The 22,948-nt window shown below is 37.2% G+C and overlaps 2 protein-coding genes across 2 annotated transcripts in view; both read right to left on the bottom strand.

Annotated features, from left to right (window-relative positions):
* The window catches only part of LOC122994324 (GTPase IMAP family member 8-like), an 83,862-nt gene that overhangs the window by 22,435 nt on the left and 38,479 nt on the right, over positions 1–22,948 (bottom strand). The gene's annotated exons all lie outside the window — the stretch shown is intronic.
* On the bottom strand, positions 869–21,155 carry LOC122993426 (GTPase IMAP family member 8-like). Its single transcript, XM_044367576.1, has 4 exons — positions 21,131–21,155; positions 16,053–16,844; positions 10,801–11,043; positions 869–1,830 (listed from the first exon to the last, which is right to left on the bottom strand). The coding sequence occupies exons 1-4, from the start codon at positions 21,153–21,155 to the stop codon at positions 869–871; spliced, it is 2,022 nt and encodes a 673-aa protein (XP_044223511.1).

The raw sequence follows: 22,948 nt of genomic DNA, 5'->3' as shown, positions 1-22,948 counted from the left end.
ATCAGAAAGTAATAGAACTGAACCTCCATGGATGGTCTGCTTGTGTTTGGAAAAATAAGTCTGGTAAATTAAGTGTACCACATTGTTTTCTTTTAAGGCTTCAACCTGGTGATGTCTGACACTCTAGTTACTTTAGCATGAAACCAGTTATTCATGGCATGAAGAAAAAAAAGACAATTATTGACTGACTTCTTCATTAGAAGTATGTGAGAGTTTGTTTGCTGCACTTTGAACAGATACACCAGTTGCAAAGTAAGTGTTTGCTGTAATAATTAACTGCACCTACTGACACTGCCAGTAAGACTGAAATCTTTTTATAACTTTAAAAGTTTAAAGGTTTCATTCTTATGCAAAGCCAAAAAGGCTGAATAATCAGTATATAAGTCAATTTTCAACAAATCTGAATCCAAGTCTTCACATATATTAAATATAAGGATCCAAAACGCTTCCCTGTGGCACCCCACATTACTTACAGTAGATGTTCAGTAAATGACCTCAAACTCCAACCTCAAGAATGCCATACATGAAATAAGATTTCTTAAATACATCGGATAACATCACTCATTAAAATATATTTTATTTCAAACGATATTTCAATAATACATTCTCCAAACAGTCTTTAAAAAAATATTATGACCTGGAGCACAATATTAAGCTCTTACAAGGAGGGTTCTAGACCTTGGAAGGCAAATATCAAACATTACAATCAAAGAAAACTACTTTTTTTACAAATCATGTCCTATAATAAAACACCAACTGATAATATTAGAAATCCTGCCTGAAGACAAATACAAAAAGACGGAATGTGAGTATTAATAAGTCACAACCATTCAATCTGCTGCAGTGTGCCATCGCAAAATCAAAAAGATCATTTCTGAAGAAAATGCTGCACCACTTTTATAATAACTTCTACAAGAACTTGCTTAAAAATCTCTAATATCTGTTGGATTGTTGTTCTGCTTTCCTCAGCTTTTTGTCTGGCCTGCATTTCCTGTTTTTCTTTCAGTTTTTTTATTTCCTCCTCCTTTTCTCTTTCACGAGCATCCCTCAATTTATTCTCCCTCTCCCTGTCAGCCTTCTCCTCCCTCATCTGTCGCTCATACTTTTCCTCTATTTCTTTCAGCAGTTTCTCCTGCTCTTTGCGGTTTTGCTCTGCTTTCTCTTTAAGAATTCGTTGTTTCTCCTCTTCTATCACTCTCTCTGCCTTTTGGAACATTTCGGTGGTGTAGTAGCTTCCTCCATTCTGCACATTTATATTTCTTATTTTCTCGAGCAGCTTTCTGACCTGAGAACGATCCTTCACCTCATTATTGAACACGTGGTACTGGCCATTACATTTGGCCACAAGTTCCTGCAGATCTTCGCTGTCTTTCAAGAACTCCTCAATAGGTTTCCCTTTGAGTTGGTCACCATGGGTAAAGAGAACCATGCTGTATTTGTTGACTTCCTCACCAAAGATTTTCTGAATCATCTGCACCGTCTGCTTTTCTTCATCTGTGTATCTGCCCAGTTTGATGACAACCAAGAAGATATGAGGTCCAGGTGAAGCATAAGAAATGCTCTGGGCAATATCTTTCTTTGTTTCCTCTTCAGTGTTCCTGGTGTCAAACAGGCCTGGAGAGTCGATAACAGCAACCTTTTGTCCATCCACAGCACCAAAGGCCTTTTCACAGTGTTCAGTCCAAGATGTAGGAGCAAAGTGTGACTTAAAGTTCTGTTCTCCCAGAATGGTGTTTCCTGTGGCACTCTTTCCAGCTCCAGTCTTCCCCACCATCACAATCCTGATCGGCTCATTATTGCTGTAGTCTGTGGGACGTGTAGACCTGAAGACTTAAAAACAAGACAAACAATCAATGCAATGTGTATTAATAAAATGTGTTCAATTAGTCCACATCAGGGATGGATAACTGTGGTTGGAAATGTCCAAGTTGTGCTTACACAGTTTTAGGGTACATGAGTGTTTCATCTCTTAGTGAAGTTGCTTTAATGTCTCCTTAGCAATTTTATATATGATATAATTCCTTTTGGCAGATAAATGTTGGTCTCACAGATGAAATCTAACAGTTGTAGCTTCCATATTAGCTTGTCTGAATGTAAAGTGAAGCTTCATGCTTTACTGGACAGAACAACATTGCTGCCTCTGGGTCTCTTTATGTACAGATCTCACCACATTTACATAAATATAAATGTATTCAAATGAACAGATCAGTCTATATTAAATTTTGTTTTATTTTATCAAGCTACATGACAGTTTGGATTTTTATTATAGCAACATTATGGCTGAATAACATAATTTACTGCATCTCTGTCAATGTGGTTATTTTTTGTGAGAAAAAAAGTGGAGTGAAGACTGGAGATTTAAGTTGAGATTATTTTGTCTCAGTACAGTCAAGTAGTTGTGTTGTTCCAACTGCAGAATGATCTTACTATGTACCCCCATCCTATGCGTTTTTACTCCTGAGTTGAACTTCCAAAGTCGGAGCTAGCGAGTACACAAGTCCGAACTTGGTATACTTGGTATAGAGAAAGGCCTTGCATCAAATTGGCTTCAGTCAAAGCCCGGCTCACTTCTGGGGGCTTTGTCACCACATGTCACCACTTCCTGTATCCGTCATTTCAAATTAAAAGCCCTATAGCATTTCATACATGGCTCAGCCATACACTAAGTTTTGACTTAGTCTTGTTTTATTGATCCCGTAGTTCTCCTCCTAACTCCAGTCTTCCCTGCCATCACAATCCTGAGCTCATCATTATTGTGGTAGGTTGTGGGAGGTTCAGACCAGAATACTGAAAAATAAGATAAATAGGGGGAGCTGTAAAGATCTTTTTAAGTTGGGGCCTCATGAAGTACTTGTTGTATTGTCTAACAACACTGAAACCACTTTCCACTCCACTTTTCAGAATTGGAGGAACTAAATCTGACAATTTTCGTAACTTTCCAAAAGCAATAATTCGATAATTACCATGCGTATAACTGAGTACCAAGTATGTGCTATTTTTCCTATTGGTATGATTCAACATATCAAAAATATAAAGACACACAAAACATAGAGTAAAAGGATCAAGGAGGCATTGGGATTAGGGGTGGGGCTGAATCATAGACCGTAAAAAAATATGGTCGTAGTCACTGTGACGTCTTCCATTGGTTTGTGAACTGTCATTTTGTCATTTTAAGCCTTGAGTTCAGCATTCTGATCATTGCCATCTTGGATTTAACCGTTGCCATGTTTGATTTTTGGAGCCAGAAGTGACCTTATTTAGATGAGAGGGTGGAGCTGACCATAGCGCTAGCTGCTAGCTTGGTTAGCGCGGTGAATTTACAATCTATGGTTAACAGTGATAATGCTAATTTCCGCTAGCAAAAAACAGGGCTTAAACCATTAAAACAAAATGTATGTCCAATTCCTGAGAGGGTCTTTTATCACAACCAAATGCTGAACAAGACTTTTTTAGGTGACCAAAATGTTACAAGTAACTTTCATGAACTGAAAACACACTGTGAAATAGCAGCAGCTACTTCTATACTCTGTGAATCTGGGGTTACACCATGGTAGTCAACGTTGTTGCTGTAGTAGCAACTTGTCAATCACAATGTAGTCGCATAAGCTGCTTTATCATCTTTTTTGCTCTAAATGGGGCCATAATTTACAAAATGAACATCATGATGCATTGATGAAGACCTGAAACTAGCAATTAAGACCATAAAGTTATTAAGAAAGCTTTTACAGAGGTAATAAATCAAGTGAGAAGTAGGGTCATTTTCTCATAGACATCCATACAAACAGACTTCATTTTGCAGGCAGTGGAGTTGCCCCCTGATGGACATTAGAGAGAATACAGGTTTAAGGCACTTCACATTGACTTCACTTTTCAGACTGGGAGCTACCGGCTTGGGCCATATCCATATACGATATTCGGAAAAACACAAATAGAGAACTGGTGAGAACTTCATAAGGCCATATTCAGACCAAATTAGGCTTTGCAGCGCAGGGTTGAGTGGGGGGGGGGGGAGTGTGGGAAAACAATCAGGAAATAATGTTTTTATTCATCTGATTCACCAGCTTTCTCGCCACCACTGCTCCCTCTCTTCATTCACTTTCTAGCTCACTCGACCACAGCTGCACTCTCTCTCTCTCTCTCTCTCACTGGTGCTCCCAGCTTCCTCATTTGCTCTCATCTTTTTTAAAATGAGTCGGGAAGCCAACTACAAAGCCTAACTTTTAACGTTATCAAATGAAGAGAAATGTCCTCCCCTCTTCCTAGTAACTTCTTTGTACTGCCTCATGGCAGGTTTTACAGCTCTGATCAGTCTGATTGCCAGCTGTGAATGGCCACCGCAGCATGACATCAGGTTGCAGTTCTCCAAAAGTTGACTGTGGATCAACTCTCTCAACGCAGGCCCATGTGGCACCACTGTGGCCACAATGCCCGCAGCCTAAATGCAGTACCCCCATTCCATTCAAAAGAATGGGAAGACTGACGTTTTCGCTGCACTGCCTGATTTGGTCTGAATACAGCCTACGATGGTTTATTGATGAACACTTTTTTAACACTTTAATATCCTAAAATTAAAAGTGTAATAAAACAATTTTTTACGCCTATATCCATTTTTATTCAAATACAAATAATTTTGCTCCCTCAACAAATACAAATACTGAGCTCTCTGCTGCACATCCCTAATTGGAATGCAGCCAAGATGATTAGACGTGATTACTGTCTTTTCGCCCCGCCTTCCAGTCAAGCCATTTGGAACAGCTACTGTATAAACACTAAATACACCTTCAGGTTGGTCAACATGTCGTATAAATTAATTAGTTTCAAGTATACTAAACCCCCTCAAAGACAATACCAGTAACTGTTCTGGGTTATTCATACTATTTAATACTTTTAACTGTTCATAGATGTTCCCCAAATCACCATGGTTCTTTTTTACTGTAGAAACAAATCAAACAAACAACCAAATAACCCTAACCAATGCAGAAAGAGGAGCTGTAAGGTAAATGTGAATTTCTATCCTTAATGCCCAAGAAGACTGGATACACTGCATTGATGTAATGGTTCTTCCACTGGGTTTAATCTTTATGTGAGAACTGCAAAAGGTCTAGTTTATAATGATAATAACAATTATTATTATTATTATAATAAGTTTATTTACATATCACATTTCGTGCTTTACCTGCAAATAACATAGGCAGAGCACCAGGAGATAGTTAAATAAAAAATCAATAAAAACAGATATGAAGAAGAAAGAAACAAAAACAAACAAATAAACAAAACAAAACAACAAAAGGTCCTTAAAAACATAGAATGGGTCACAGTAAGGAAGGGAGCTGATAAAATGCCAAGTTGTACAAATGTGTTTTTAGCTGTTTTTTAAAACTAGCTACTGAGTTGACCTCTCTGATATTTCTCGGTAGAAAATTTCATAATTTTGTAATTTTCTTATTGCCCCAATTTCCAACAAAAAGACCAGCAGCAGATGACCTACAGCAAGGGCAGGTTTGGAGACAGTAACGTGTCAAGCTGTCTTTGACTGCCTGGTCCTGACCTGTCAAGAGCTTTAAACAAGTAAAAGCCCTTTAAAATCAATTAAAAAACAAACAAACTGGGAGCCAGTGTAGAGAGGCTAAGACTGGAGTAATGTGCTTTCTCCTCCTTGTCTTAGTTAGGATCCTGGCAGCTGAATTCTGGATAAGTCGCAGCTTCTAAATCAAATTGTTAGGGAGACCCGTAAAAAGTCGACTTGATAAAAAAACATGAATTAGTTTTGCTGCATCTTTTAAAGTTAAAAAACTGACATACCTTTGTGATATTCCTAAGACTCATAAAATCAGTTTTGGTCAGCTTGTTTATACAGTGTTTAAAATTCAAACATAAATCTGCTAGGACATCATTTTCTACTAGTAGATGAAACGTGCAGTGAGTTATGCATATTATGTCAAGTATGTTACTTGCGCATATAGCATGAGTTGCCTCAGGTAACTGAGAGTGTTGTGGTTTCACTTTCTGTTAAAAAAATAACAGCCGTCTGAGTGGGGGAGGCTTTAGAAATGGCATTGCATCAATCTGCCCGGATAAAATGTGCAAGTATTGCTTTTTCTCACTTTTATAAGGCATCACTGGCATGTTTGTAAAATATGCATTCTGCAAGTCTTTACCATGGTAATGTATGATTTATATATATTATATGTACTACTAATCCCTGCTCGCAAGTTTGACAGGGTGGTGTGGAAGGACAGAGACAGAAGCATCTTTTTAGCCATATGATTTAGGATTCATATGGACACACAAGAAAAGATATACTGGGAATATAATCATGGGGAAAAAAATGATGTCAAATTCACATAAAACACCAAAGGTAAACTAATAAAAGCAATTAATAATTAAGATAGTAAAAGAGACATAAAAGATTAATTATGATTGTAAATGAGGCTTTGATTAGCATATTATGGATGTAAAGAGCAGACTGCAAAGAAACAAAAGAAAATCCCTGACATCACCAATATATGATTACAATTATAAATGCAGTTAGATATTGGCTTACCATACTTGGTAATCTGGCCTCCCATGTTTGGTTTGCAGAGAACTGATGTGCAGCTGAAGTGAAGAGATATAGTTCAGTCTGTCTGTGACAGTGCCTCTTGATAAAAAAGATTTGAGCAACAAACCACACCCATCAAACACAATGAAGACTAGATGTGTTTATGTCTGTAGTTCAACTGGCTGTCGGAAAGCACTGACAGCACAATTTTTGTCCTTGAACCTTTTTCTATAAAACATATCTATAAAATATATCTATTAAATCCTGTCCTACCTTAATAAAAACAACAAAAGGAAATTTGTTTTCACAACCTGTATATATTCTACACAGAAACATACAGATAGCCACACTAATATACATAAACACATAATATTCATTCCCCGCCTGTATTCCAACACATGTACATGTTTCTGTACAAACAAGCACAGATAAATCTGCCTCTATACTAAATCCGTGAGGCAGTTTGTTCAGTGCTTCAATGGCAGAAGGGACAAAACTTCTGCCAAAGCGAGCTGGTCTCCATTTTAGAGTCCTGTGGCCTGATGGCAGTAGTGTGAAATATGGATTGAGGGGGTGATTAGAGTCATTTGCTATTGTGAGTTTGAAATGTGTGATGATGCTGTCATTCATGTGTGAGAGATTGGGTGTAAAGAAGTGGATGATTTTGGAGGCAGTATGTGTGACCCTGGTAAGTTTGTTTTTGTTGGAGATGGTTAACATGGTAAAGAAACAAGGTGAACAGAAGGATAAATTGGATTATTATTATTAACAACATGAGGTGGGGGGCAGCAGAAAGTGCTCAGTTTGCAGACAACATGGAGTCTCTGCTGGGATTGTTTATGGAGATCAGTGATGTGTTTATCAAAGCTGAATTTATTGTCTAAAGTGAAGTCATTGACCTTTTCTACTGTCTTACTGTGGACGGAGGTGGGGTTCAGTCCAGTGTGGGCTGCGTTTGACGTGTTAATGACCAGTTCTCTTGATTTAACCACATTCATTTGAAGGTTGTTTTCAGTGCACGAATGATAATGACAAATATGTTGATAGGCTACAATGATGTTATTGTCATTGAGTGGTTCCAGTATCACAGTGTCATCAGAGTATATGTAGTATGTGGTAATGGGTGAAGGGTTGATGCAGTCATTTGCCTTCATGTGTTGTGATATGATGGCTTGAGATTTTCCACATTTTGGTGTTTTAGAAATACGTTAATATGGTTTAAATTAAGGTCTTGCAACCAATTTTCTTGTGCTGGACTCTCCTCTTAACTGGTTAACTTTTCAAATTTATTTTCCCATGAAGTTCTCACTCTCATATGTTTAATTCAACCCTTAAATGGAACATTGTGATTCACACATGTTTGTACTATTTTATTTTTAGCACAGCTTGAATATTCAGATATTCAGCTCATTCAGATAAACAATACACCCTGTTCACTTCTCCCATCTGCATTTACAAGAAATGACACACGTTCTTTTAATTGCCAATGTGTACATATAGGGTGCAGTCAGCCTTTTGAACTGCAGTTCCTGCTCTCTGTTCACAACATGATGACAAATGAACATGGGCTCTGCAAACCCAGACAACAGATGCTACTTTCACAAGATTGTAAGCTTTTAAAACACTTCTGAGTTTGACTTCCAGCAGGGCTTTTAAATAAATCAACACACTGACACTGTACTGTTACCTGTAGAAATTAAAGTGGCCAGTGCTTATAAACAGCCAAAAGCGAAAATATTGTACCGAGGGATTAAACTGCCCAAGGAGCTACTTCTTACCAAATTGGGACTGTGAATTCTCTCCTTTATCTCTTACAGTGTAGTTGCTCTATGAGGGATTGTTTCAAGTCAAGATCAGAAGCCTTGAGGCTGTTTAGGGCCCCTACTAATAGGGGCCATAGATTTTTATGATGTTTAGATATGAAACATGTAAAATTATGTTACTATTCTAACTCATTATACCCTGAAATTACTTACAAAAGGCCTGCAAAGCACTTTTTTAAAAGAAATGTTGTCAATGTAGGACCCAAATGTAGTGGAGTATAAATATAAAGTAGCATATAATGAAAATATTCAAATAGCCTAAAGTACAAGTAGCCTACCTCACTTGGTAAATGAATTGAGTTATTTTTCATTGACTGGTTCAGTGAGCAGTTCATGTCAGCAGAAAGCAGAAGCAGAAAAACCTGATCGGTGATTACAGTTATACAAATCATCAACCTCCAAAAGTACATGTACAAAGGTACATGTACTTTACTTTAATATTTCCATTTAATGCAAATGTATACTTCCTCTCCGCTCCTACTAGGATGATTAAGTTCCTTCTATTTCAGAGGGAAACACTGTACTTGTCAGTCTATTACATTTATCTGACAGCCAGTTGCTGGTGACTTTACAGATCAAGATTTTACACACAAAATATATTATCAACACATAAAATATGATACATTATTATATATTAAAACTATCCAGCAGTATATAAAGCAGCTAAAATGAGCTCCACCTTGAACAAATGTTAATGTAGGTACATTGTGTTATAATACTTATTCACTTTTACCTAAGTACATTTTTTAATGCAGGACTTTTTAACAGACTATGTTTAGTGTGGTATTAATGGGTTAAAGTTTTGAGTACTCTGTCTACCACCATAATACCAAAATTCTCAATTAGAGAAAGGCACGAAGGAGCCCTATGACCGAGTTTACCTATAGGGCCCTAAAATCACTAAATCCGCCACTGCCGGGACCCTCACTGACATGGACATCACACCTTATATTGACATAAAATCTCATAATCTTTTAATGCACATCCGTGAACTCATCACATCTAACATGTAGTGTTACATTAACACAATTATTTGTATTTTTTGTATTATTACACTTGCACATTACAAATACTGTTTATACTGTGAATATTTGAACATTTCAAATATTTCTATATATTATTTTGTAAATTATTTTTAAAACTCAACAGCTCTTTTCACAGAGAATATATTTTTACTTATTCTCTGTTGTAAAATTATATGTATATATTTATATCACCTGTCTTTTGTGGTCGTTATATTTTATTTAAATCGTATAGATACTTGTTTTTTTCTCTTACCTTCTAATTTTTGATTGTTATGCTTACTTGACAATAAACCTTTTTCTGATTCTGATTCAGAAGGAATGATTATGTCCAACAATAATATATATATATGACTTGCATTGCTTATAACATATGATTCAGTGTATACAGTATATGGCATGTGAGTACTGTATTAAGATATACATGAAAAAATCAGAAACTGTCCTTTAAATCCTTTATTGAACAATAACAGTTGTCCATATAGAGATTCAACATCTGAATTACTTTAGAAAAGGAAAACTCAATTAATATCAGATTTAATATAGGATCATAATATTCATATTCACATCAATTTGGTACAGTAACATCTTTGTTCTTGTCTGTGACACTGCTGAATATGTTTTGGTTATCTTGTGCAGATATTAACACCCATGAGGTAAATGTCATGATTATAAACTGTGACGAGCACTGTTTTAATATCCTCCCGGATGTTCAGAGTTCCTTCAAATATACAGTCCACCCTGTTCACCTCTCCCATCTGCATTTACAAGAAATGACACGTTCTTTTAATTGCCAATGTGCACATATAGGATGTGGCTGGCCTTTCCAACTGCAGTTCCTACTCTCTGTTCACAATATGATGACAAATAACCATTGGGCTCTGCAAACCCAATCAACACATGCTACTTTCACAAGATTGTAAGATTTTAAAACACATCTGAGTTTGACTTTCAGCAGAGCTTTTAAATGAATTAACATGCTGATATTGTAATGTTTCCTGTAGAAGTTAAAGTATCTGCTGCTCGTAAGCAGCGGAACAAGAAAACATTGTCCGAGGGCTGGTGTTTACATTTTTGATTCCCACATCTGACCATGAATGTAACAATAACACCAATAAAGTTTCAAAGGAATATGTTTTGAGTATCAAACATTCACTGTAGGCTTGAAATGGGGCTCTGAAAGGTTTGTAGCTTGGTACAGTCCAAAACTCAGTGTTGGTTTCTATTAACCAAACATCTCTCCTGAACCTTAACGCATCGGTTTTTAATCTTTTCCTCACCCTAACCAAATAGTTTTTGTGTCTAAACCTAACCAAACTTTAACCTTAGCGGAGGCAGCCCAGAAAACACTTATGAAACATTTTGTAAGAAGGGTAGGTATTATATTTCTGATCTTCTTGGGCAGCTCAGTCACCTGAGAACAATCCTCCACCTTTGTCTCTGAGCAGGTCACCAAGGGTAAAGAGAGCCATGCTGTATTTGTTGGCTTCCTCTCCCAAAATTTCCTGAATCTTCTGCACAGTCTTCTTTTCTTCCTCTGTGAATCTGCCCAGTCTGATGACGACCAGGAACATATGAGGTCCAGGAGAAGCATAAGACATGCACTGGACAATATCTTTAACTGTTTCCTCTTCACTGTTCCTGGTGTCAAACAGGCCTGGAGTGGGTATGCACGACAATGCATGACCACAATGAATGCCCATTGTCGTGACAACAATCTGATGTCATCACGATGTAGAGGTGACTTTGCAAATTAAGCATTTAGAGCAGACTGAAGCCCCAGATTTAGATATGCAGGGAACATTTTCACATATTTTCACTGCAGGTTTTGGACCTTTGACCATGTTTAACATAAACATCTGACATCACATCAATATAAAATAACAGAAAATCACAGTTATGTTCCCTTTAAAAATGTCACTATTGACTGTAATCCCAGGTTCTGTAGAATTGTTCAATGTTGACATCCTTAACTCGTGTAGGCCAGAATTACACTTGAACAAACAAGGATGGATGGAACGTTGTACATACTATATGTTTACATAATTTAGATATTTTTATAGAAATAAAGATGGAGTGAGAGGAAGAATTTTAAAGAATGGTAAATGGACTGTACTTGTATAACACCTTTCTAGTCTTCTGACCACTCAAATCGCTTTTACACTACGAATCACATTCACCCTTTCACACACATTCATACGCTGAATGGGTACAGGGACTACCATGCAAGGTCCCAACCTGCCCATCAGAGGAAATCTAAACATTCATACACACAGCCATCAGGAGCAATTTGGGGTTCAGTATCTTGCCCAAGGACACATCGACATGCGGACTGGAGGAGCCGGGAATCGAACCGCCGATCTTCCGATTAGTCATTTGTACGCAGGCGGCTGTGGCTTAGGAATGGATAGGTTATGGGAAATCAAATATTGCGCTTGTTTGCACAAAAGTAGGTACTGTTGGGTCCCACTAGCTGACCACATGTTTCAAGACTCTGAGAAACCTGAGTCCACGGTTGTTCACACAGAACTCTTTTTCTTTATGGCAGAAGACGCGAGAGTCTGCCTAAGACTCATTAACTGAGTTGTCTAGTGCCAGCAGCTACCGCACAAGTCTGCCGGCTGATTGAACAAGCACATGAGCCACAAAGCAGTCTTAGCTTGCTGCTAACTCTGTAAGGACTGCACAAAGGAGAGGCCTGGGCCCTCGGACCTGCATGACTGGAGCACCAGATTTACCCAGCAAAGCCTGCATCCTTCCTTGGAGCCAAATTCTTCTCAGCCTGACTTATCCACAGATTCGCAAGCTAAGAAGCAGAACGCCACAAAGCATCTCTTTCATCATGGACTTGGTAACAACTGGGCATAGCCTAGCAACATATAACATAGCATGGCTAAGCAAGACTGTTTAACTTAATCAATGTATTGTACATATATTGATTTGGCTCATGTTATTCAGTGAAGTATTGTTGTGATGTCTTGTTCATGGTCAGGTTAGTGCATAGCCACACCGCTAGGTTAATGTTAGCATGCTTAACACATGTTACATCCAATAACTAGGCCTTGCATGCAACTAACCTCTTCCTAGCCTGACACTTTGATCCTACATCAATTGACCTTGAATAGAGAACCACACAAGAGGTTTAAAACTTAGCTTTGCAAACTTTGGTTCAGGAAATACATGTGGTTAAAACACCACGTGGTCTGCCCTTTTATCCCTCTGGTTCTTTGTCAGCCATATTGTCTGCATGCCATGTGTCTGCAGCCATCTTGCCATTATCCCCCCCCTAGAGCCAAACTTGTAACTGTGTGGATGAGGATAATCCATCTGTTTGCTCTGTGAAACTCTGATAATCTGTTATCTATTAATCTGGCTGTTATTCAAAGTTGATCTCAACAAGATGTGATCTGATTTCTGTCACACTCTTCCCATCTCTTCATTGAATGTAAATGTTTCAATTGTTTTTTGCAATCACAGACACCCAAAAATGGTAATGAAAAATTATGCATTTTCACACACTGACATCTCCATAAAGACTAATTCAAATGTAATTATTACATTTAACATTGGTGAACTTTGCTATTTCTTTTTCCAATAAGTTTTCATATGTTTTAATTCAATCCTTAAATGATTCATTGTGATTCATTTTCTTTTTATAATCTAGATAATGTAAGAGTCCAGTCCTTCTACATTCTCAGGATTCCTTCTGTAACTGTAAATGCACCTTGTTCCCTCTCCCATCAGCATTTACAAGATATGCCACCAGTTCTTTTGAATTGCCAACACTCCTTTGCACACTGCACACACTCAATATGTCTGGCCCTGGGAATTGAAATTTGTAGTCCCTTTTCACAACATGATGTCAGTAAACATGGATGCCCATGTCAACTGACAACAGATGCTAGTTGCACTAGATTATAAAAGACTTCTGAGTTTCACTTATAGCAGAACTTATAAATAAAGTGGTCACTGGTACATAAAATACTGTTTAAATTTTGCACACCATTAGCTATATTTTCTGGAATGATCTAAAAATGTGGCTGTGAATCAGACTATTGGCTCTGTGAAACTTTGAGATAATCTCATCTGATTTCTGTCCTGCTCTTCCCATCTCTTCACTGAAAATGTCTCCATCATCATTTTATTTATTTTTTTTACCAGGTTTTGTTACTTTTGGTGCCTAGAATTGTACTCTGTTCTGGTACTGTATTTTTTTTTACCTGTAGTATGTAGTATCAATATTTTAATATTCGTTGATTCTGAACAAGTATATACAAATGAATCAAAGTGTACTTTTTTACCTTTACCTCAAGAATATTAAGCAGTAGAATGACAATGGGGTTGTTTTTTTTTTGACTCAGATCTGTTTAAACAATGAGGGACACAGCACTGCGGCATACTGAAAAGACGAGGCTTGGACCTGGAAAGAGTATTTTGAAAAGGTGTTACTTCACGACTTAAAGACTGTATATAGTGCAATGCTGTATTGTGAAGTCAAGAGCCCCCTGAGGGTCCAGAGAATGATTCAGAAATCTGTGTTTATAGATTGCTAAACAGCGAGTCTGGAAATTTTCAAATTCAATTGTTTTTTGTATAATTATAATTATTATGTCAAAATGAAGGAAAAAAGCCACATAACATCATTATTATAAAATAATTATAAAAAAATAATTCATTTACTCTTCTGGGAAAAAAAAAAAGTTTTTGCAAATGTTCACTATGTTAAAACATCCAGTCATTGATGTCTGATTAAGAGACAAAATCCCAGTAAGTGTTTTAAACTGCTGTACATAATAAGTAAATTCATTCACACAATATGTCCATTAAACCAGTTTATCAGCATTATACAGGAAGATAAAGTAGTCAGAACATATAACGGTATATGATATACATATAAAAAATAAATCTAGGAGACACATAACATTTTTATGTATCACATATAAATTTCTGTCATTTTGAATCTAGAATAAAACAGAAGCTTCAGGCCAGGGCAATGATTTACTTCCTCGCCTATAGAAGAATATAAACAACAAAAGATATGAACAAGCACAAAACAAATTCAATCACTGTTTAGTCTGCAAGTCAACATTTTAGAGCATGCAGACACAGATTAGTTAGAGCAGAAATGGATATTTTTTTCAAGTTAAAGTCTGCACCAAGACAAAGCCTGCAAACAGATATCAGCACATTTAGATAGATTTTTAAAATAATGCACACAGTGTTGCTCTTTGTCTTGATCTGGAGGTTAAAGAATGTCACTGTTCAGCTCTAATTTTGAAAAGACAACAATGGCCTTCACTTTATAATTTGATTCAAACCCCACAAATGGCTATATTTTCCAATTGTATCATTTCAATTACTACAGCTAGAATAAAAAATGTTTTTTTTGCCAAGTTTTATTGGATTTTATCTTTGTTCTGAGGGATTTTCCAAAAGCATTGAGTCAAGAGCAAATGGACTTGTTTGTAGATTCTTGAAGGTGTTTCAACTCTCATCCAAAAGGTTTTTTCATTTCTGACTGACTGGTGGGAGTCCCAAGTCAGTCAGAACAGAAGTGAAATGTCTTCAAAAATCTACAAACAAGTCCAGTTGCTCTTGACTGAACTGTTTTCTTTTTACAATGACTTGGATGACTAAGGATTTTCAGAGAAGAATACATTAAAAATAAATGAATATATAGTAATAACCATTGGAAACTAATGGAGCTGAACCTCCATGGATGGTCTGCTTGTGTCTGGAAAAATAAGTCTTGTAAATTAAGTGTGCCACATTGTTGTTTTTTAAAGCTTAAACCTGGTGATGTCTGACACTCTAGTTACTTTAGCATGAAACCAGTTATTCATGGCATGATGAAAAAAAGCCAATTATTGACTGACTTCTACATCATAAGCATGTGAGTTTGTTTGCTGCACTTTGAACAGATACACCAATTTCAAAGTAACAGTGTTTGCTATAGTAACTAACCGCACCTGCTAAGACCACCAGTAAGACTGACATTTTTTTATAACTTAAAAGTTTAAAGGTTTCATTCTTATGCAAAGCCAAAAAGGCTGAATCATCAGCATATAAGTCAATTTTCAACAAATCTGAATCCATGTCATCACATATATTAAATATAATAAGGACCCAAAATCCTTCCCTGTGGCACCCCATATGTTACTTACAGTAGATGTACAGCAGATGTTCAGTAAATGACCTCAAACCCCAACCTCAAGGATGCCATACATGAAGTAAGATTTCTTAAATACATTGGTATAACATCACGGATTAAACTATAATTCTGGAACATGATAGTAAGCTCCAAAGAGGGTTCTAGATCTTGGAAGGCAAATATCAAACATTAAAATCTAAGAAAACTACATTTTTTATAAATCATTTCCAATACTAAAACACTAACTGATAATATTAGAAATCCTGCCCAAAGACAAATACAAAAAGATGGAATGAGAACATTAATAAGTCACAACATTTCAATCTGCTGCAGTGCACCATTGCAAAATCAAAAAGATCATCTCTGACAGAAATACTGCACCACTTGTGTAGCACCTTGCCTTATTAACTCAACTAACCGTTGGATTAATGTAGTGCTTTCCTCAGCTTTTCGTCTGGCCTGCATTTCCTGTTTTTCTTTCAGTTTTTTTATTCCCTCCTCCTTTTCTCTTTCACGTGCATCCCTCAACTTATTCTCCCTCTCCCTGTCATCCTTCTCCTCCCTCATCTGATGCTCATACTTTTCCTCTATTTTCTTCATCAGTTCCTCCTGCTCTTTGCGGTTTTGTTCTTCTCTCTTTTTAAGAATTCGTTGTTTCTCCTCTTCTATATCTCTCTCTGCCTTTTGGAACATTTCATTGGTGTAGTAGCTTCCTCCATTCTGCACATTTATATTTCTGATCTTATCGAGCAGCTTTCTTACCTGAGAACGATCCTTCACCTCATTATTGAACACGTGGTACTGGCCATTACATTTGGCCACAAGTTCCTGCAGATCTTTGCTGTCCTTTGAGAACTCCTCAATAGTTTTCCCTTTGAGCAGGTCACCATGGGTAAAGAGAACCATGCTGTAATTGTTGGCTTCCCCACCAAAGACTTTCTGAATCTTCTGCACCGTCTGCTTTTCTTCCTCTGTGAATCTGCCCAGTTTGATGACAATCAGGAAGATATGAGGTCCAGGAGATGCATAATTAATGCTCTGGGCAATATCTTTAAGTGTTTCCTCTTCACTGTTCCTAGTGTCAAACAGGCCCGGAGTGTCAATAACAGCAACTTTTTGTCCATCCACTGCACCAAAGACCTTATCACAGTGTTCAGTCAAAGACACTGAAGCAAAATCTGACTTAAAGTTCTGTTCTCCCAGAATGGTGTTTCCTGTGGCACTCTTCCCAGCTCCAGTCTTCCCCACCATCACAATCCTGATCGGCTCATTATTGCTGTAGTCTGTGGAAGGTGTAGACCTGAAGACTGAAAAACAAAACAAACAATCAATGCAATGTGTATTAATAAAATGTGTTCAATTAGTCCACATCAGGGATGGATAACTGTGGTTGGAAATGGTCAAGTTGTGCTTACACAGTGCTTAGTGAAGTTCATGAAGATTCTTAATTCTTTGATCTAGTTAACTTTTTATTAAAAGGTGTTAAGACCCAATTTAGACAATTTAAGGTTTCAAGCTAACTTAATACACTATAGTTTTGAATGTAGGAGTAGATTCTGATATATGGAATGATCAATCTGATATTATGTTTATATAAGATGTATGGTTGATATTTTGAAGTATGGCTTTTGTATTACTGCTTTTTTCTTTTTCCTTTTTCTATGTACTTTATTGAATTGTTAATTGTTTTGGGATGTTTATCTCCCGGGGCAGTTTGGATGGTTAACCACACCTAGTGTGGTCAATGATGCATATATGGGTGAGTTTTCTATGTTTTAAACATTCTGATCCGACAAAGATCCAAGTAGGATCAAAACGTTATCATTAAACTTTTGTGGCTTGGAGTAAGTGTGCAGGGTTACTTGTTTGGTTGAGACCGCACTAGCAGGGCCAGCCCTATGAACATGAATGTCTGTCCCTGACTGCCTGACTGATGAAGTTACACCATTGATCAGCCAAAGGCGGCCAAAGCTAAGTAGCCCAGAACGCATTATACACCCACTGCTAGTGATGGTGGAGATTAAGCGTTTGTAATTTTCACTGTGGGACTGTTAATATGTCACTTTACTAAGTTTTAATAATTGTGCAGGTGAGAAAGTAATCATTTATATTCACAATATGTGGTCAGGTTATCCCAATGATGCCTATTTGGAAATTTGCACTGACGTTTTCAGAGATGTGAGGAGCCGCTGATTAGGTGAGACCAGCTGGTCATCTCAGCTGCCCGACTCCTGAGATGATCAGCCGGTCAGTGTCTGTCGTCATCCCGGGGAAAAAACGATCTGATGAACTGATCTGTGCAGCTCTCTGGTGATTTACCACTTTAATGTCTCCTTAGCATTTTGATATATGATATAATTCAACAGCAACAACATCACTGCCTATGAGGCTCTATATGTACAGATATCACTACATTTACATAAATATAAATGTATTAAGATGAACAGATCAGTCTATATTCATTTTGGTTTTATTTTATTAAGCTACATAACAGTTTAGATTTTTATTATAGCAACATTATGACTGAATAACATAAATTATCGCATCTCTCTTTCAATGTGGTTATTTTGTGAGGAAAAAAGTGTAAGTGGAGCTTTGAGTTGAGATTATTTTGTCTCAGTACAGTCAGGTAGGTGTGTTGTTCCAATCCAGTCCCTATGTACCCCCATTCTCAGAGTTTTTACTCCCGAGTTGAATTTCCAAAGTCAGAGCTAGCAAGTACACAAGTCCGAACTTTCCATATTTGGTATGGAGAAAGGCCCTATATCAAAGTGGCTTCTGTCAAAGACCGGTGCACTTCTGGGGGCTTTGTTGCCACATGTCACCACTTCCTGTATCCGTCATTTCAAATTAAAAGCCCTCTAGCATTTCATGCATGGTCCAGCCAATCACTAAGTTTTGACTTAGTCTTGTCTTATTGATCCCGTAGTTCTCCTAACTCCTGTCTTCCCCACCATCATAATCCTGAGCTCATCTTTATTGTGGTAGGTTCAGACCAGAATACTAAAAAATAAGATAAATAGGGGGAGCTGTAAAGATCTTTTTAAGTTGGGCCTCACAAAGTGCTTGTTGTATTGTCTAACATCTGAAACCTCCTTCCACTCCACTTTTTGGAGCTAGAGGTGACCGTATTTAGATGAGAGGGTGGAGCTGACCATAGCGCTGGCTGCTAGCTTGGTTAGCCCGGTGAATTTACAATCTATGTTTAACAGTGATAATGCTAATGCTAATGCTAATTTCTGCTAGCAAAAAAAGGCCTATAACCATAAAACAAAATGTACTCTCTGGAAAAACTGAATATCCAACTCCTTAGAGGGTCTTTTATCACATGCTGAACAAGACTTTTTTAGGTGACCAAAATGTTACAATTAACTTTCATGAACTGAAAACACACTGTGAAATAGCAGCAGCTACACCTGTACTCTGGGATTATGCCATGGTTACGTTATGTAATCAATGTTGTTGCCGTGGTAGCGACAGGTCTGGGAGTCTCAAGTTCGAGAACTGGTGGGGGGGACCTCCTTCGTAAGACTGTTCTGGGTTATTCATACTATTTAGGGACCGAGCCCAAAACTACTGAAACTACTGTAAAACAGTGGGGTCCTCACCCTTAGGCGTTTTTCGTGTGTTTGTTTGTTTCTTTCTTTATTATTACGCCACTTAAACCCTTAATTTGACCCCCTAAACATGCTCAAAAACCCACCAAATTTGGCACGCACATCAGGTCTGGTGGAAAATTTGATAAAATGTAAAAATTAACCCTCAAAGTGCCAAAATGTGCTCTCTAGCGCCACCCATGTAACTATAATGGCCGCCACAGCCTGTAGGAATGTCGTAAAGAGATCAAACCATAACGTTAAAAACTTTGTAATAACTCACATCACCCTTAAAATGTAAAATAATGGGGAGGCATGAACTTTGTGTCAAACAGAGGCTTCTGACGTCTAAACTATAAGTCTGACCACTTTCAAACCTGTATCAATAGATTCACCACAAAATTTCCTACAAAAATATGATTTTTCATGTAAGATTTGGCCCAAGTCATGGGATTTATGAGGAGATTTCACAAGAAGCATAATCTAAAATCTTCCTCTCCAACTGCTCCTGGTTGTCACTCCCTCAGTGCTGTGAAACATTCCGCAATACACACTCATAAAATCACAGGAGGAGCAAGAAAAGACTTTAAAAGTCAAACTCTAATATCTCAAAAACATTAAAAGATAGAAAAAATATGTAAATTCAAGATTTGTAGGTCAAAGTCTCGTGACTCATTTAAAGTTCAAATGAAGTCTCTATCTAATACTATGTGGAAGCAGTAGATGTTCAAAAAGGTGTGGGTTCGCTCACACTCTCCATTCAAATATATGAGTATTTTTCTGTGTCCAGCTGCAGTTACAGGTCTCTACACACCTGACAGTACACATGTCAATCAAACTTTCAAAATAAAAGCACACCACACTTGTAAGAAATATCCCTCATTTTTAAAAAGCAAAATGATCTGATCCCGATGGGCCAGAGTGTGAGGTTTAATTAATGTTTTTAATTGTTCATAGATGTTCCCCAAAAAACATGGTCCTTTTTTACAGTAGAAACATAACAAACAACCAAATAGCTCTAATCAATGTAGAAAGAGGAGCTGCTCTATCCTTAATGCCCAAGAAGACTGGATACACTGCATTGATGCAATGGTTCTTCCATTGGGTGTAAATATTTATGTGAGAACTGCAAAAGGTCTAGTTTATAATGATAATAATAATAATAATTATTATTATTATAATAACTTTATTTACATATCACATTTCATGCTTTACCTGCATTGAAAAAGGCAGAGCACCAGGAGATAAATAAAAAAATCAATAAAAAGAAGAAGAAAGAAACAAAAACAAACAAATAGCTTGTTTATACAGTGTTTAAAATTCAAACATAAATCTGCTAGGACATCATTTTCTACTAGTAGATGAAACGTGCAGTGAGTTATGCATATTATGTCAAGTATGTTACTTGCGCATATAGCATGAGTTGCCTCAGGTAACTGAGAGTGTTGTGGTTTCACTTTCTGTTAAAAAAATAACAGCCGTCTGAGTGGGGGAGGCTTTAGAAATGGCATTGCATCAATCTGCCCGGATAAAATGCGCAAGTATTGCTTTTTCTCACTTTTATAAGGCATCACTGGCATGTTTGTAAAATATGCATTCTGCAAGTCTTTACCATGGTAATGTATGATTTCTATATATTATATGTACTACTAATCCCTGCTCGCAAGTTTGACAGGGTGGTGTGGAAGGACAGAGACAGAAGCATCTTTTTAGCCATATGATTTAGGATTCATATGGACACACAAGAAAAGATATACTGGGAATATAATCATGGGGAAAAAATGATGTCAAATTCACATAAAACACCAAAGGTAAACTAATGAAAGCAATTAATAATTAAGATGGTAAAAGAGACATAAAAGATTAATCAAGATTGTAAATGAGGCTTTGATTAGCATATTATGGATGTAAAGAGCAGACTGCAAAGAAACAAAAGAAAATCCCTGACATCACAAATATATGATTACAATTATAAATGCAGTTAGATATTGACTTACCATACTTGGTAATCTGGCTTCCCATGTTTGGTTTGCAGAGAACTGATGTGCAGCTGAAGTGAAGAGATATAGTTCAGTCTGTCTGTGACAGTGCCTCTTGATAAAAAAGATTTGAGCAACAAACCACACCCATCAAACACAATGAAGACTAGATGTGTTTATGTCTGTAGTTCAACTGGCTGTCGGAAAGCACTGACAGCACAATTTTTGTCCTTGAACCTTTTTCTATAAAACATATCTATAAAATATATCTATTAAATCCTGTCCTACCTTAATAAAAACAACAAAAGGAAATTTGTTTTCATAGCCTGTATATATTCCACACAGAAACATACAGATAGCCACACTAATATACATAAACACATAATATTCATTCCCCGCCTGTATTCCAACACATGTGCATGTTTCTGCACAAACAAGCACAGATAAATCTGCCTCTATACTAAATCCGTGAGGCAGTTTGTTCAGTGCTTCAATGGCAGAAGGGACAAAACTTCTGCCAAAGCGAGCTGGTCTCCATTTTAGAGTCCTGTGGCCTGATGGCAGTAGTGTGAAATATGGATTGAGGGGGTGATTAGAGTCATTTGCTATTGTGAGTTTGAAATGTGTGATGATGCTGTCATTCATGTGTGAGAGATTGGGTGTAGAGAAGTGGATGATTTTGGAGGCAGTATGTGTGACCCTGGTAAGTTTGTTTTTGTTGGAGATGGTTAACATGGTAAAGAAACAAGGTGAACAGAAGGATAAATTGGATTATTATTATTAACAACATGAGGTGGGGGGCAGCAGAAAGTGCTCAGTTTGCAGACAACATGGAGTCTCTGCTGGGATCGTTTATGGAGATCAGTGATGTGTTTATCAAAGCTGAATTTATTGTCTAAAGTGAAGTCATTGACCTTTTCTACTGTCTTACTGTGGACGGAGGTGGGGTTCAGTCCAGTGTGGGCTGCGTTTGACGTGTTAATGACCAGTTCTCTTGATTTAACCACATTCATTTGAAGGTTGTTTTCAGTGCACGAATGATAATGACAAATATGTTGATAGGCTACAATGATGTTATTGTCATTGAGTGGTTCCAGTATCACAGTGTCATCAGAGTATATGTAGTATGTGGTAATGGGTGAAGGGTTGATGCAGTCATTTGCCTTCATGTGTTGTGATATGATGGCTTGAGATTTTCCACATTTTGGTGTTTTAGAAATACGTTAAAATGGTTTAAATTAAGGTCTTGCAACCAATTTTCTTGTGCTGGACTCTCCTCTTAACTGGTTAACTTTTCAAATTTATTTTCCCATGAAGTTCTCACTCTCATATGTTTAATTCAACCCTTAAATGGAACATTGTGATTCAGACATGTTTGTACTATTTTATTTTTAGCACAGCTTGAATATCCAGTCCTCCCAGATGTTCAGAGCTCATTCAGATAAACAATACACCCTGTTCACTTCTCCCATCTGCATTTACAAGAAATGACACACGTTCTTTTAATTGCCAATGTGTACATATAGGGTGCAGTCAGCCTTTTGAACTGCAGTTCCTGCTCTCGGTTCACAACATAATGACAAATGAACATGGGCTCTGCAAACCCAGACAACAGATGCTACTTTCACAAGATTGTAAGCTTTTAAAACACTTCTGAGTTTGACTTCCAGCAGGGCTTTTAAATAAATCAACACACTGACACTGTACTGTTTCCTGTAGAAATTAAAGTGGCCAGTGCTTATAAACAGCCAAAAGAGAAAATATTGTACCGAGGGATTAAACTGCCCAAGGAGCTACTTCTTACCAAATTGGGACTGTGAATTCTCTCCTTTATCT

The sequence above is a fragment of the Thunnus albacares genome, chromosome 12, assembly GCF_914725855.1.
Source record: "Thunnus albacares chromosome 12, fThuAlb1.1, whole genome shotgun sequence".
Classification (NCBI taxonomy): Eukaryota; Metazoa; Chordata; class Actinopteri; order Scombriformes; family Scombridae; genus Thunnus; species Thunnus albacares.
This window is presented reverse-complemented; position numbering and strand designations above follow the sequence as displayed.

Coding starts and splice junctions, on each gene's coding strand:
- LOC122993426 (XM_044367576.1), bottom strand. CDS start 21,155: ATGGGAAGCCAGATTACCAAGTATG. Junction 16,845..21,130: donor AAGCCAGATTACCAAGTATG/GTAAGTCAATAT, acceptor TTTGTTTTTCAG/TCTTCAGGTCTACACCTTCC. Junction 11,044..16,052: donor GAATAAGTTGAGGGATGCAC/GTGAAAGAGAAA, acceptor TACCCACTCCAG/GCCTGTTTGACACCAGGAAC.